General features: G+C 45.8%; 1 protein-coding gene across 5 annotated transcripts in view; it reads right to left on the reverse strand.

Moving 5' to 3' along the window:
• Positions 1-8162: 8162 nt before the first annotated feature.
• The window catches only part of zfyve27 (zinc finger, FYVE domain containing 27), a 180948-nt gene continuing 176145 nt past the window's right edge, over positions 8163-12965 (reverse strand). For 4 of the 5 annotated variants that reach the window (XM_072479638.1, XM_072479637.1, XM_072479639.1 and 1 more), the window contains 3 exons: positions 12911-12957; positions 10948-11029; positions 8163-8706 (listed from right to left, as the gene is read on the reverse strand). In XM_072479638.1, coding sequence (XP_072335739.1) covers positions 8642-8706; positions 10948-11029; positions 12911-12957 — 194 coding nt within the window. In that variant the 3' untranslated portion in view covers positions 8163-8641. The remainder of the gene's footprint in view (positions 8707-10947; positions 11030-12910; positions 12958-12965) is intronic. The other variant, XM_072479641.1, reaches the window with a different exon arrangement.

A 12965-nucleotide genomic window follows, 5' to 3' on the forward strand; every position in this document is an offset into this window, starting at 1 on the left:
CTGCATACCCTGACCCTCAGGAGAACATCACACCCACAGATCCGCAAACGAGGGAAACCAGGAGTGACAGCTCCCAGGAACTCCTTCTGAGCGAGCGGATTCCCAACTGCCTCAGATGGAATTCCGAATTCAGGAAAACTGAAAAAAATCACCAAGGGGATAATCCCTTTAAAAGCAGAAACATGTGAGGGAGGTGTAGAGGGATGTGTATATAATAATATGGAGATAAAGACTTGGGAAGAGATGCTGATTAAAGAGTTAAGTCTCTGCTTGCTGCTTAGCATGTGCATAAGGAGCTATATCATAGTGTCATCACTTACTCAGAGATGATGTGGGAGAAGTGTCTTGGAGAGGTGCTGTAGCTATGTCCTGATTTTATATTACTTTGTAAATAGTTTGTCCCGTAAATAAATGTATTTTGAATTAAAGATTATTTTCATCAGCAAGATCACTTCTCGAGTAAGAACCCGAGGAATCCCGAGACAAACTCACAACAGACATCAAGGAAGAAGATTTGAGTTCCCTGGGCTCCTTGTGAGCTGATCCACCAGAGTTCAGGAACAGATGAGGGTCACCATTTGAATATGCAGCAATGGGCTGGACCAGGCTGACTACAAAACATAGTTACCTTGCTCACAATAAACTTCCCAGCAAAATAAGAGAGGCAAGAAACAGCGGTATTTAAAAACATAATTAGCCTGCACTGTTACTCCAAGGCCGGTAGATATAAAACATGAAACACAATGTGCAAATCTTTTTTTAAAAAATTACGAGTACCCAATTCATTTTTTCTAATAAAGGGGCAATTTAGCGTGGCCAATCCACCTACCCTGCACATCTTTGGGTTGTGGGGGCGAAACCCACGCAAACACGGGGAGAATGTGCAAACTCCACACGGACAGTGACCCAGAGCCAGGGTCGAACCTGGGACCTCGGCACCGTGAGACTGCAGTGCTAACTCACTGCGCCACCGTGCTGCCCTACAATGTGCAAATCTTGATTTACATGGTGGACTGCATCACACTGGGTCTGCCAGTTCATACGTGCTTGTTAAGACAGCTGAAACTCACATGCACCAATGCAAAAGCGAGCGTCATTTGTAGCGTTGGATACTTTAGGTTCTTCCCAAAAATAAAAGAGAAACTCGACACTGGCCAGGTCATTAATAATAATAATTTTTAAAAATAGACTTCCGGTGACGGCGGACGGGAGGCAGTCGCGGGTTGGAGGGCTCCCGTTCGGGAACGGCATTGTCGGGGGTTAACGCCCGATCCTAGGGCCAACGAAGGCAGTAAAAGTCGGAGACAGCACAGAGGAGGGGAATGTCGAAGACCAGCAAAGAAACGGCCGTGAAAAAAGCGGCTGAAAGTCCGGCGGGGAGTGGAAAGGTCACCACGGGGTCAGTAAGGAAAATAGAGGCTGGAGCACCAGGGGAGGCCGCATTGCTTACGGCTGAAGAAATAACTAAGGTGATGGCTGCGGAATTCGAAAGGCAGTTTGCAAAATGCATGGAGACGGTGAGGAAGGAGATGAGGGAGGCTTTGAGTGCGCTGGTGGAGGAGGCGATTTCCCCGGTGATGACGGCGGTGGCGAGCGCAGTGGCGGAGGTGCGAGAGCAAGGGGAGGCGCTGAAGGAAGTAGAGGAGACGTTATTGCAGCACGGTGATCAACTTGCCTCGATGGGGAAGGAGATGCGGAAGGTGATGGACATTAACAAGGATCTGCGAGGAAAAATGGAAGGCCTGGAAAACAGATCCAGGCGACAGAATTTGAGGATTGTGGGGCTGCCCGAAGGAGTTGAAGGACCGAAGCCGACTGAGTATTTTGCCGCGATGCTGGCAAAAGTATTGGGGGAGGGGCAGGATCCCTCCCGATATGAACTGGATCGGGCTCATCGGTCGTGGAGGCCTGTACCAAAGGCGAGTGAGCCGCCAAGGGCAGTGACTCTGTGCTTACGTAGGTACAGTGTGAAGGAGAAGGTCCTGAGCTGGGCCCAGCAGAAGCGGGTGGTGCAGTGGGCTGGAGCTGGTATACGTATATACCAGGACTTTACGGTGGAGCTGGCGAGGAGGTGGGCTGCCTTCAACCGGGTGAAGAGGGCACTGTACGTTAGCAAGGTGCAGTGCGGCATTGTATATCCAGCGAAGCTGAGGGTGACCTATAAGCTCAGGGACTTTTATTTTGGAACGGCGGAAGCAGCGGAGGAGTTTGCGAAGGCAGAAGGACTGTGGCAGAACTGACAAATTGAGAAATGGCCATGTGCCGATGTAACCTCATGACTGTATTTTCTTCTTTTTTGTTTCACTGCATGCGGGTGCATGGGCTAAAGGAGCCAATGTTGTATATATTTGGACAAGGGAAGGGATGGGACTTTCACTCGAAATGAGGGCTCTTTGGGGTGTAGGTGGATATGCGGGGTTTGTGTGCTAAAAGGGGATCTTTGAGCTTTCCTAGGGCTGGGCAAGGGGGAAAGGGACCCGGGCGGGGGCCTCCACGCTGGCCGGTTTAAGCCGGCCAGTGAATGGGAGTGAGGTGGGGGAGGGGCTGCGGCCATCGGGGCCTGGCAGAACAGGGTCCGAGTGGTCCAGCCGGGGTGGAAAGTTGGGGTGAGGGAACCGAGGTTGGGAGGAGGGGTTTTACAAGAGGCAGTGGACGGGAGGAGCTGGAGACCTGGCGGGGGGGGGGGGGGGGGGGGGTTGTACAACTCTTGGTTATCATGTACGGTACTCTTTCAGAGGCTGGATGGCATTGAGTGTAAGGGGGAGTGGGGGAGGGGGTGCGGACTCTATAGGTCACTGGTGACCATGGGTGGTCCCCGGTCTCCTTTTTGTTTTTCTCCTTTGTTTTCATGTTTCCACCGTGGGAGGGTTTGGTTTATTGGATGCATATATTGACAGGTGGGCCGTTGTTTGGGGTGGTGGGAGGATGGGATCATTGGTATTGGTAAGGGGATTGATTTTGTATTTGTTACCCTTCACTGTTTGTGGGTGGGGTGTAAATGTTTGAAGGAAAATGTGAAAATGTAGAATAAAAAATATTAAAAAAAAAAAAAAAAATCATTATTGTCACAAGTAGGCTTACATTAACACCGCAATGAAGTTACTGTGTAAATCCCCTAGTCGCCACATTCTGGCGCCTGTTCGGAAACAGAGGGAGAATTCAGAATGTCCAAATTACCTAACCTGCACATCTTTGGACTGTGGGAGGAAACAGGAGCACCCGGAGGAAACCCACGCAGACAACGTGCCGACTCCACATAGACAGTGGTCCACGCCGGGAATCGAATCCAGGTCCCTGGCGCTGTGAGGCAACAGCGCTAACCCCTGTGCTACAGTGGCGCCAGGATTGAACCACAACGTTCGTGACTCGCGAGATTGGAGGGCTACCCACTGTTGCATCACATAAACTGATCTAAAGTGCTCGGCGTGCTCTCGAGGTTGAGCATTCCACCTGATGCTAGAAGCATGCAGCACGCTCCCTCGATGAACTGTTTGTTGTTTCGTGTATAGCTGTGGATGGACCTGCGCAGCATGTTTAACATCAGGGTGAATCTCTTTTGAGTTTGCAGAGACACTGAATTCAAGTTTCTTACAACAAGGCATCAGCCCAATTCTCTTGCTGCCTCTCTCTGGGAGCTAGCCTGGCCCTCCTTTAAAGCTCGGAGACATTTTCCTTACATGAGATGGTGTTTCTCAATGTGAGTTCTCCAAATCCACAGAACCCAGATGTCATTACAAAAATGACTGCGTATTTTCCCCACCGTTTGCTTGTAATCTTCATCGAGAGGAACTGTTTTATTAAACAATACCCGGCCCTGGGCTGTATGCTAATTATTTGAAATGTTATTATTAATCTGCTGGTCCAACTGGCTTGTTTGTTTTTTTGTTAATATGAATCAGACAGGAAATTAATCGAGCGGTTTCTTGCAATCGTTTTGGCAAGACTTGAGTTAGTGATCGTGGGGCTCGCATATAGGACACCACAGGGATTTCATCAGGCTGGTTGCTACAGGGGCTTTTAGCACCACATTTACTCTCTAGTTGGAGGGCATCTTGGTGTTATCTCCAGCCCCACACTGAACTGAACGTAGACCGGTCAATGGGGCACCACTCAGAGTTCAATAGACTAACTGTTCCACAGGACTGTTGAACGCAAGGTAACACTGATGCTTCTATCCATTCAGTTGCAACTGCGCAGCGTGTTTAATTAATTTTCCGGATTCGGATGTCATTGGCAAGGCCCTTACTGATCGTTTAGTTACTACTAGGACAACATGCAGCAGATGCATGGAACACCACCACCTGCAGGTTCGCCTTCGCGTCACTCACCACCCTGACTTGGAAATACACCGGCGACTCCTTCACTGTCGCTGGGGCAAATTCCCGGAACTCCCTCCCTAACAGCACTGTGGGTGTACCTACACCGCATGGACTGCAGCAGGTTCAGGAAGGCAGCTCACCTCCACCTTCTCAAAAGGAAACCAAGGGTGGAGCGTTCACATCCAATAATGAATGAATATGTAGAAAAAATAGCAAGGGGAGGTGTTGATGAGAAACATTTTGAAACTGATGGTATTAAGTTGCTTCAGTTGCAGTTTAGCAGCTAACCAGAACATTTCAGGTCTGAAAACAAAACTTTCACAACTGCCGAGGTGGCTTCAGTCGAATCACAACACCTTGGTCCCATTTTACGCCCCCCACCCCCAACTGCAGCAGCTGACTTACCTGGAGCCACGGCGGAGGCACGCAGGCAGAAATACTCTAGACGCCCTTATCCTTCCTATCTCACAATTACCAAAATGAATTATTTTACCAATGCCAAGTTCATCCTGCACATTTATTAATATATACATGTATTTTTGTCACCGTACTCCTCAGTGTAAACACTACCCCGCCCAGCCCCCAACCGGAATGTGGTATCACACACAAGTTCTGAAATTGCACTTTCCGAATCCAGAGTCCAAATTGTTTATGTAAATATTGAACAGCAGTTGTCCCAGCGTCACTCCTTGGTGGACACTATTGCACACCTTTCACCGAGTGGTCTGAGTAACTACCTTTAACCCCTACTCTATTTTGTAGCAAGCTCACAGTCCTTTCTGTTAAGGTGTTGGACTCCAATCGGAGATCTGACTGTGTTGTGTCAGCCACTGCATAGGTGTCTCTGCATGTTCTCCCCGTGTCCACATGGGATTCCTCCGGGTGCTCCAGTTTCCTCCCACAAGTCCCGAAAGATGTGCTATGCTAAATTGTCCTTGGTATCCAAAAAGGTTAGGTGGAGTTACTGGGTTACGGGGAAAGGGTGGGGGTGTGGCCTTAAGGAGGGTGCTCTTTCCAAGGGCCAGTGCAGACTCGATGGGCCGAATGGCCTCCTTCTGCACTGTAAATTCTATGATTCTAGAGAGCCAAGCACAAATCTAAACTGAGCACTGTACGGGCGGCTGTATAGTCTTTCATATGAATGTTAACTGAGGCCTATCATGGCATTATCCTGAAAAGTTTCAGGGGAAATCTCCACAGTGTTTTATCCCTCAACCAACATCAATAAATGCAGATAATCTAGACACTTACGTCATTGTTCATGGGCTTTGCTGTGCACACTTTGGCTGCCATATTACAAGTGATTATGGCCTGAAGTAATGTGAAGGTGCTACGGAAATACAAGCTAATTCTCTATTTCAACGTAAAACAGCATGAGTTTATTTTAGAGTTTGTCTGTGTGGAAATATTCTGTTGTGTGGTATCCCAAGAACACAAAAGTCAAATGTGCTTGCAAGAAGGATATTTTCAAAATTAGACTTTTGTCTCCGTGGCTCAGTTAATTGCGTTGCTTATTTTTATAACCAACCCCCTTGCTCCCCCCCTTCCCTATTGGGTATCCACCATGTGCGCTAATGCTTTCATTTTCCACACCACTCCATCTCCTTCATGTCAACAGTACAGTGTTTTGTGTACAACTCCCAGCCTTGTAACCTGAAGCCAACAATGCTAATTCTCCTCAACAAGAAAAATAAATGAGCAAATAAAATAACAATTTGACAGCAGCAGGTTCAAAGCCGGTGCTTGTTTTCGCTCTCACCAGGCCAATATAAGCACCCAAGACACCAGATGTCATACTGTACCAGGTGGGTGCGAGAGTCCATACCTGCTGCTCTGTAGACCATTGTTGTGAAATCAGGTCAGTACTCACCTTACCACACGGGAAGACAGGGTTGGACATCCTCCAGAATGATACTGGATCGCCAAGAATTATTTGAAATTAGTTGTCCTATAATCGGAATGTGGCTGTAAGCTTGCTTGTCAGGACACTGTGTTCCCAGGTTTTGTATTTGGAAAACTGAATGGGTCTGAACTGATTCGGCACTGAATGGATCTTAGGAACCAGGTTGTGGAGGGACTCAGATCGATTGGTTGCTGGCAACCGACGGGTTGGCTCGGAACAGTGTTCTGCCTGGCAATGGTCAGTGATTGGTTGCTGCTTGATGCTATCTGAGAGAACTGGGCAGAAACATTTAAACTTTGGAAGTGAAAGGAACTCACTTTCTACTGCTGGCTGAACTGCTTTCTTATCTGAAAGCAGTGAGTGCCTGGCGCATTCCTTTGCTGCGAACCTGGAATGGTACTGAGTTTGCAGAGAAGATAGACAACCTTGCCAGAGAGAAGTATCAAAACGAAAGCTGAACCTCAAAGCGACATTAACCAGAAATCATCCCAGTGCATCAAAAGATGTTATCCTTTTATTTTATGAATACTTTCTTTACCTTTCCACCATCCTTTCCCCTCTGTATTGCGTGTGTGTGTATGATACATAGAGAGTGGGGGTAGTTAAGAAGGGGCATTAGGTAGTCAGTTATATTTTCTGTCTGCTTTATTATAATACTGTACATAATAAAAAGTTACTTGTATTAAAGTTACAAACCTGGTGACTGTAGTTTATTGGCACAGCCAAAGACTTCTGGTATTTTTAAATAAAAATCTAATTTCACCTGTGTTGCGACTCCGGGTCAAGTGGGGCTGGAATTAACCGTGCGTTAGCCCAGAGTGTCGTGACGGTATATCAAAAAGTGTTTTTTAAATCTACAAACTAGCTTAATTTTTTTAAAGTGGTTTTGATACGGTAAGCAGGAAGAAAGTGTTTACACTGGCTGAAGGGCCAATGACCAAAGGTAATTTGGGAGGCGGTGGCCTCATGGTATTGTCACTGGACTAGTAAACCAGAGACCCAGAGTAATGCTCTGGGGAACCCAAGTTCGAATCCCCCCACTGCAGATGGTGAAATTTGAATTCAATAAAAATCTGGAATTAAAAGTCTAATGATGACCATTGCCGATTGTCGTAAAAACCCATCTGGTTCACTAATGTCCTTTCGCGAAGGAAATCTGTCGCCCTTACCCGGTCTGGCCTACACGTGACTCCAGACCCACGGCAATGTGGTTGACTATTGACTGCCCCTCAAGGGCAATTCGGGATGGGCAATAAATGCTGGACCAGCCAGCGACGCCCATGTCCCACGAACGAATAAAAACAAAGAGAAAGTGAGATGATGAAAAGTTGGTGGAAGCAGACTCAATAGGAATTTGGGAATTAAGTAAATACATGAAGGGCGGATGATTGCAGGGCTACTGGGAAAAAGCAGCTATTATGCTAATTGAAATGAAATGAAAATCGCTTATTGTCACGAGTAGGCTTCAATGAAGTTACTGTGAAAAGCCCCTAGTCGCCACATTCCGGCACCTGTTCGGGGAGGCTGGTACGGGAATTGAACCGTGCTGCTGGCCTGTCTTGGTCTGCTTTAAAAGCCAGCGATTTAGCCCAGTGAGCTAAACCAGCCCCTGGTTTTTTCCTTGAATAGCTCTTTCAAAAGGCTAGACTGCAATGATGGACTGAATGGCTTTCGTCCATGCTAGAAAATTCTATGTTTTGATTTTTTAAAATACATTACGCTGCATCTTTCGAGGTTGCCTGTAAGGGGGTTGGGAGAATAAAAACAAACCGAGTTGGAGGAAAATAAATTAAAATATAGCCCATTTTTGAAAATAATTTTGATGGAACACCAAATTTTTGTTTTTCCTCGCAATTATAATTAACGATCTGATATTTCACCCCCCCGTCCCTACCCACAGAAACACTCCAGCACAAAATGTCACACATCTAGTGGCACCCTTTTGATATTTGTCTACAGTAGGTCATTTTTATTGAGAAAGTATCAGACTTGCATCACAGATATCAAACTAAAGGGAAAGCACAAAATACAATCTTAAGAAACATGGTTCAGGAGGATTCGGAGAGCTTTACCAACTCTTAGTGTTCAACACCGCACTCTATACAAAAGAAAAAGCAAAGGTCTAATCCCACAATATATACAGTAGAAGGCAGCACTTCGAGGTGAGGATACATATACATATATATATTATATATTATTTTTTATGACAAACAAACATTAATTCCAGAAAGTTTTGCTCTCATAACTAGACTGCAGCCCTAATCCCTTAACACCGGAGAACCCATTGCACAAACACAGATATTTTGTGTCCGCCTCGCTGTCCTCTCCAGTTTTCTGATACAGTACATTTTATTTAAAATGTAAAAATAAAATTTACATTTAAAAGGGAAGGGAGAAAAGAAAGAATAAATGCCTCGCCCTATTTGCTCAACACGTTGTGGCACTGAGCACACACAAAGACGGTCTCCCGTTGGGCATCGGGTGCTGAAAGAGAGAGGAGAGAGATTAAAGATTATAACCCGTGGGCAACAGAATTACAAACCCTGTCACTTCCTCCCGTTCGGCTGAAATGACAATTTGAAGGTGATGCTTATGTCAGGTAGAACATATGCAAACACTGTTTTCAAATGATCTATGGACGCATGGGATGGAGGGACGAACAAACGGACCTGACATCTCAAACGGCAAACTTCCGCAAAGAAGACAAATTGGATTCAAAGCCGACGCAATTGGATGGACTGAAAGTCATTTCTGGCTGAGCCTCATGAGAAATAACAACTCAATGGGATGCCAAGTGGGCATTGAAAGTGTTCCACTCCCCAGAACTTGTATTTCCTTCCCATAATGATGAGCATCGAAAGTCAGATTTTTGTTTGACTGAAAGTCAGTGAAAACTGCAATTTAGTGTAGTGGCAACTGGACAAAGCACTGATTCGATCACATCTGGAGTTCCGTGTTCAGTTCTGGACATCACACCTTAGGAAGGATAAATTGTACCTTCAGTGTAGATTTACCAGACCGACCCATGCATTCCAAGGGTTAAAGTACGAGGGGAGATTACACAATTGGTATAGATTAAGGGTGGCCCGATCAAAGTTTTCAATATATTAAGGGGGACAGATCAGGTAAATACGGAACTGGCTGGCGAACCTTGGACCAGGGCACATAGCCTAAAGATTAGAGCCAAGCCTTTCAGAAGTGAAGTTACACATTACACATACAAAGGGAGGCAGTAGCTTGAAACTCTCTTCCACAAATAGCAAATGATGCTAGAGAGGGGTTCATTTTAAATCTGAGGTTGATAGATTTTTGTTAATCAAAAGGTATGAAGGGCTAGGAGACAAAATTGGAGTTAAGTGGTGGATCAGCCAGGATCTGATTGTTTCGGCAGAATGGGTTTGAGGGGCTGAATGGCTTGTTCCTATGTTCCCAGGCTGGGATGAGGAGGCTGCAGGACCCCACCTGCATGGCAAGTCTAGTAGATGCAAGAAGTTACTCGTCCGTTCTTGGTGATACACATGGAACATTCAACTGGCACTCACAAGGAGTGGCCTTTATTTTACTACAAATATTTACTGACATTAAAAGTATTTTTAAGAGATGAAACCATTTGGCCATACCGCATGCATATATAGATATGTTCAAAATATTTGATTCAGCAAAGAAATTATTCCAAAATTAGTAATTTGCTTCACAGTGACATTTTCTTTTGATGCCTGTTTTCTCTACTCTTCTGCTCAACGTTTTTAAAATTTGATCAGGGGATGTGGGCATTACCAGCTGGGCCAACAGCCCATCCCTAATCGCCCTTGAACTGAGCTAAGCAATTTCAGAGGAGCATTTAACTATATTGCTATGGGTCTGGAGTCACACGTAGACCAGACCGGGCAAGGACGGCATATTTCCTTCCCTAAAGGGTTTCTTTTTGCAAAGATCGGCAATGGTTTCATGGTCACCATTAGACTTTTAATTTGTGAATTTTTGATGACACATACCCTGCTCAATGAGGAGTGTTGATATGCTCTTTGGGATGGGGAAGGGAGAATAATAATATATATTAGTGTCACAAGCAGGTTTACGTTAACACTGCAAAAAGGTTACAGCGAAAATCCCCTCGTCGCCACACTCGGGCGCCTGTACACGGAGGGAGAATTCAGAGTGTCCAATTCATCTAACAAGCACATCTTTCGGGACTTGTGGGAGGAAACCGGAGCACCCGGAGGAAACCCACGCAGACACGGGGAGAACGTGCAGACTCTGCACAGACAGTGACCCAAGCCGGGAATCGAACCCGGGACTCTGGTGCTGTGAACCAACAGTGCTAACCACTGTGCAACTGTGCCACCCTAGAAAGGAGCAGGAAATATATTACACCAAGTCAAATCATCCTCAGGCAAAAGAGGTTCACTAGATATCAACAAGGAGCTGGGAATTTATAATCCACCACATTTCTACCTCTCAATTCTGAAGACGTCACATGGATTCAAAACATTTACTCTGTTTCGGTCTCCACAGATGCTGCCGGGCCTGCTACGTTTATCCAACATATTTTGTTCTTAAGCTCAGATTTCCAGCAGTATCCGCAGTAATTTGATTTTATATTTATGAGCTTTGCACATATATTGTATGCTGATTAAAATTATCTCTGCAAATTTTTTAATTGAAAGAAAACCACTAAAAGACACAAAGATTTATTGCACAAGGGAAATAGTCAGAAATAATTACCAGTTGCTCCCATTGACGATTTGGGAACTTTAAATGAACAGCATCTCGAACAGTAGCTGTTGCCACAGTTGCTGCAGTTACGCTGAGCATGGACAGAACAAAATATTGTGATCAAAGGAGCAATTACTTAACACATACCCAGTATATTAGCAGCATTAACTATCAAGATATTGCCTAGATAATGGTTTTTTATTTACTTTTTAAATTTTAGAGTATCCAAATATATTTTTGTTCCAATTAAGGGGCAATTTAGTGTGGCCAATCCACCTACCCTTTGCTTTTGGGTTCTGGGGGTGAGAACCATGCAGGCACAGGGTGAATGTGCAAACTCCACACAAGGTGACTCAGGGCCGGGATCGAAACTGGGACCTCAGCGCCGTGTGGCAGCAGTGCTAACCACTGCGTCACCCGCCTATATAATGTTCATGATCAAAAATTGATTGATGCACTGCACAATCCATATTTAGCACCAGCTGTCAGTCTGTACCCTGCATTAACTACCAGTATCCAGTCTGTATCCTGCATTAACTACCAGTATCCAGTCTGTACCCTGCATTAACTACCAGTATCCAGTCTGTACCCTGCATTAACTACCAGTATCCAGCCTGTACTCTGCATTAACTACCAGTATCCAGCCTGTACCCTGCATTAACTACCAGTATCCAGCCTGTACTCTGCATTAACTACCAGTATCCAGTCTGTACTCTGCATTAACTACCGGTACCTAATTTGTGCACAGACGTAATTCAGTCTATAACTGAAACGCTAGTTGATAAATGGTCTACATGTAACACTAGGTTGGGGAGGGGAGGGAGAATGCAGTCAGAGAGGGGTGGCAGTGGTGGTGGAGTTAAGGGTCAAGGGGTAAAAGGTGTCCAAATACACTATAGGAAAAATGAAAAGATAGTGAGCAGACTCAAAATGGATCAACAAAACGCAGTAATGGCCAATGTTGAAAAAAAGAACTTTAATTTCTCTAGAGCCTTTTATAACTTCAGGACTTCACATCAGTGTTTTACAACAATTGAAGTACTTTTGAGGTTAGCCACTGTTACGATGCAAGAGACAACAACTAATGTGCGCTCAGCAAACACCCACAAACAGTAATTTTAGTGACATTGATCAAGGGGTGAATATTGGGTTAGGAAGACACCTCTGGTCTTCCTTAGAACGGTGCAATAAGATTATTCCGTCTACCCGATCGGCCATTGAAAATGAGCACTTCTGATAGTGTGACACTCCCTCAGTACTGACATGGACGGTGCAGTGCACCCCAGAGTTATAGAATCATCACAGTGCAGAAGGAGGCCATTTGGCCTGTCGAGTCTGCACCGACCCTCCATAAGGGAACTCTGCTTAGGCCCACTTCTCCGCCCAATCCCCATAACCCTGCACATTGATCGTGGCAATGCACCTAACCTGCACAATCTTTGGACTGTGGGATGAAACCGGAGCACCTGGAGGAAACCCACGCAGACACGGGGCGAACGTGCAAACTCCACACAGAGACCCAAAGCCGGAAACCAGGGTCCCTGGAGCGGTGAGGCAGCAGTGCTAACCACCATGCTACCAGACAGCTCAGCGCTTCCTCAGTACTGACCCTTGGCGCAACATCCACCTCAGCAGTGACCCTCTGGCAGCGCACGGTTCCCTCAGTACTGACCCTCAGGCAGCGTAGGGTTCCCCTAGTACTGACCCTCGGGCAGCGCAGGGCTCCTCTCGTACTGACCCTCGGGCAGCACGGGCTCCCTCAGTACAGTGTTGGCCTCGATTCTTGTACTTGAGTCTGGAACGGGACTTGAACATAGAACCTCCTGACTCGAGAGGTGAGAGTGTTACGCACAGAGCCATGGATAACGCTGCTGTAGAAGCGGCCCAACTATTTCTTTTAAAAAGAAAAGATGGGCATCATGCTTGATGACTTAACAAAGGAATGAATTATTGTTTTAAAACAAATACTCACTCGCTTCTTCAGCACTGAAAACGTGGCATTGCAGCTGTTACAATTTCCTGAAATA

This window comes from Scyliorhinus torazame, chromosome 16 (assembly GCF_047496885.1).
Source record: "Scyliorhinus torazame isolate Kashiwa2021f chromosome 16, sScyTor2.1, whole genome shotgun sequence".
In the NCBI taxonomy this organism is placed as follows: domain Eukaryota; kingdom Metazoa; phylum Chordata; class Chondrichthyes; order Carcharhiniformes; family Scyliorhinidae; genus Scyliorhinus; species Scyliorhinus torazame.